This window comes from Berghia stephanieae, chromosome 7, assembly GCF_034508935.2.
Source record: "Berghia stephanieae isolate SIO BIC M18660-M18661 chromosome 7, UCSD_Bste_1.3, whole genome shotgun sequence".
NCBI lineage: Eukaryota > Metazoa > Mollusca > Gastropoda > Nudibranchia > Aeolidiidae > Berghia > Berghia stephanieae.
Window position 1 is genome coordinate 2,244,022 of NC_088366.1, and position 2,500 is coordinate 2,246,521.

At 37.2% G+C, this 2,500-nt stretch overlaps 1 protein-coding gene across 1 annotated transcript in view; it reads left to right on the top strand.

The window, feature by feature from the left end:
• The window catches only part of LOC144976091 (uncharacterized), an 18,906-nt gene that overhangs the window by 10,126 nt on the left and 6,280 nt on the right, over positions 1–2,500 (top strand). Inside the window, exon 4 of the mRNA XM_078920274.1 lies at positions 1–106. This exon is cut by the window's left edge and continues 52 nt beyond it. Within this exon, the coding sequence (XP_078776400.1) occupies positions 1–106 (106 nt within the window). The remainder of the gene's footprint in view (positions 107–2,500) is intronic.

The following is a 2,500-nucleotide window of genomic DNA, read 5'->3' on the forward strand; positions in this document are numbered from 1 at the left end:
CCAAGACGATTCAATCTGATTTCGGACAGTATGAGTGTAACGCTTGGGCTAAGATTGGAAAAAATACTAAACAGAACTTTGTGACCCATAAAATAGAATGTGACAGGTAATTTATATTTTATGTGTGTCTCACCGCCTCAAAACGGTATTGTGTCATAGTGATAACCAAGCTACAAATTCAAGTTTGATATAACTTGTGTTTTTTTCACACCTAGTAGAAATAGCACTACACCTATAGATTTAAATGTTATTTGACAATTTGCCATGACAATTCCTTTCTTTTGAGTTGCTGTTTCAGCCTGACATAATACCTGTTTTGACATGTTGGCTTTTAGTTTTAGTCTAAATTTGACGGCAGTAATGGTAAGAATTGTGGCAAAGGTAAGAATAATAAATAGACAGTTGAACCCGCTTAATCAGTTAGCGTCCTTAAGCAGAAATCGGTCCAATTAGGAGTGGTTGAAATCTAAAAATATAAAAATAATAATAATAAATGTAATAATTATAAACATTATGTACAACCAAAAGCTACGGATTGACCTATTTGAAAATACAAAGGAAGAGATAGAAGAAGTGACAGAGAAAATTCGAGGGAAAAGGATAAAGAAAGATGCAAAGTGCGCGTGTGTGTGTGTGTGTGTGAGAGAGAGAGAGAGAGAGAGAGAGAAAGAGAGAGAGAGAAGAGAGAGAGAGAGTGTGTGTGTGTGTGTGAGATATATATATATATATATATATATATATATATATATATATATATATATATATATATATATATATATATATAGAGAGAGAGAGAGAGAGAGAGTAGCCATAATATTATTATTTTCTTTCTACTCCCATCTCTGCTTACGGTGCATCAGTCCGCAGGCGATTGGCTACAGTTACGATGTCAGTCTCTTAAAAACTATTCCCTTTGTTGACCCATCACGTAAGTTGGTCAAGTGTAAATCATCAGTAACCTAAAGTATTGTTCAACGGGACATTGTGCCCTCTCCCCTCTCCCATTTTGTCTCCCCCCCCCCTCTCAATCCTCCCTCGCCGTTGCGGTTACTTTACACCTACTAGACCTGCGAGTCCCCCGCAATGTTTCAGTTGCCGAATACATGAATGAATACTATAGTAGTTTGCCGGCACATACTCAGTATTTATGGGTACTTATGACCAAAAGAGAAAATGAGGCCCCAAAAAAATCTCAAAATCAAAGTTTCCTCTGACATTTTTTACATCAAGTATTTTGAAAATTGGCACTACATGAATAAGAGGACTGAAAGACGTAATAATTTTGCAACCAAACGTAACTTTAGCATACATTTGAAATGACTCGACACCAAACACCAGGTCTGTTAGATACCAACCTTCATACTTTTAACGCATAAGATTTCCAAAGAGGAAATAAGCAACATCCGGTATAGATAATATCTTGTTCTTTTTTTTGCATTTTAAATTAATATTGCCATGATGAATCAAATCACGTGATATTGACTGCTGAATGATCAGACTACAATAATGTCCATATTCGACTGTCAATTCTATATTTAGGCCAATGAAAATTTCAAACAAATTGGACCAAAGAAAACAAACAAGCAAACAAAGAAACAAAAACAAGTGAAAGTGTGTTCTGCTGAGTCATATTATTTCAGTCCGTTAAAATGACAGAAAAATAACTGTTGTCTCCACTATACTTTCTAATAATTATTTTTGGGTTGTTCTTTGAAGCAAACCCTGCGATTTCGATTCTCCGTTCACTCTCAACTCATGAGACGATTAGATTCAGTTTTTTGTTTTGTTTTCATTCACAAAAATGTGTACTTTCGACGATCTGCACTTATAGTTCTTTAAAGCAAATGACAAAGGCAACATCACCCTTTTTGCCTCTATCATTCGTAACCGACGTATTCTCCGTCCGAATCGAAGCTCTCTCAATCTAAAATTAGCTCTATCTTGTCGACACTATGACGTATCCTAGTATATAATTTCATACTAAGGCTAAAAAAAAATTAACATTGAGCTTTATATAGCGCAATATCCACTAAATGTGCTCAAAGCGCTTTACAAGGGGTCCCTGGCCAACACCAACATTTAACATGAAGGACGGGAAATGACGCCTGTTAGGCGATATTACAATATTTCGGACAAAGACAACGCTGTTAACGGCCAGGTACTCATTTTGCACCTGAGTACGGTGAGAGAATGTGAGTAAACAGACTTTTCCAAGGACTCAACTATGCGCCGAGCGCGAGGCTCGAACCCAGGACCTTCCGATCCGAAAGCGAGTGTCATACCACAAGACCGCATAGCCGCAAGGTTGAAGTTCTGCCACAGCAAATGACTAAAACTTGGCCAAACCTAGTCCAAAGGTACGGTGATTCTAGTCTGGGACTTGCTTAGTCAGCTCACATGAAATCCGATTTTTTTTCAATTACTTGACTTAAGTCAGATATAGTCAGAGACTAAGCGCTAGTCCACGTTTATGAAACCGGGACCACAGCTTCTAGTAGTT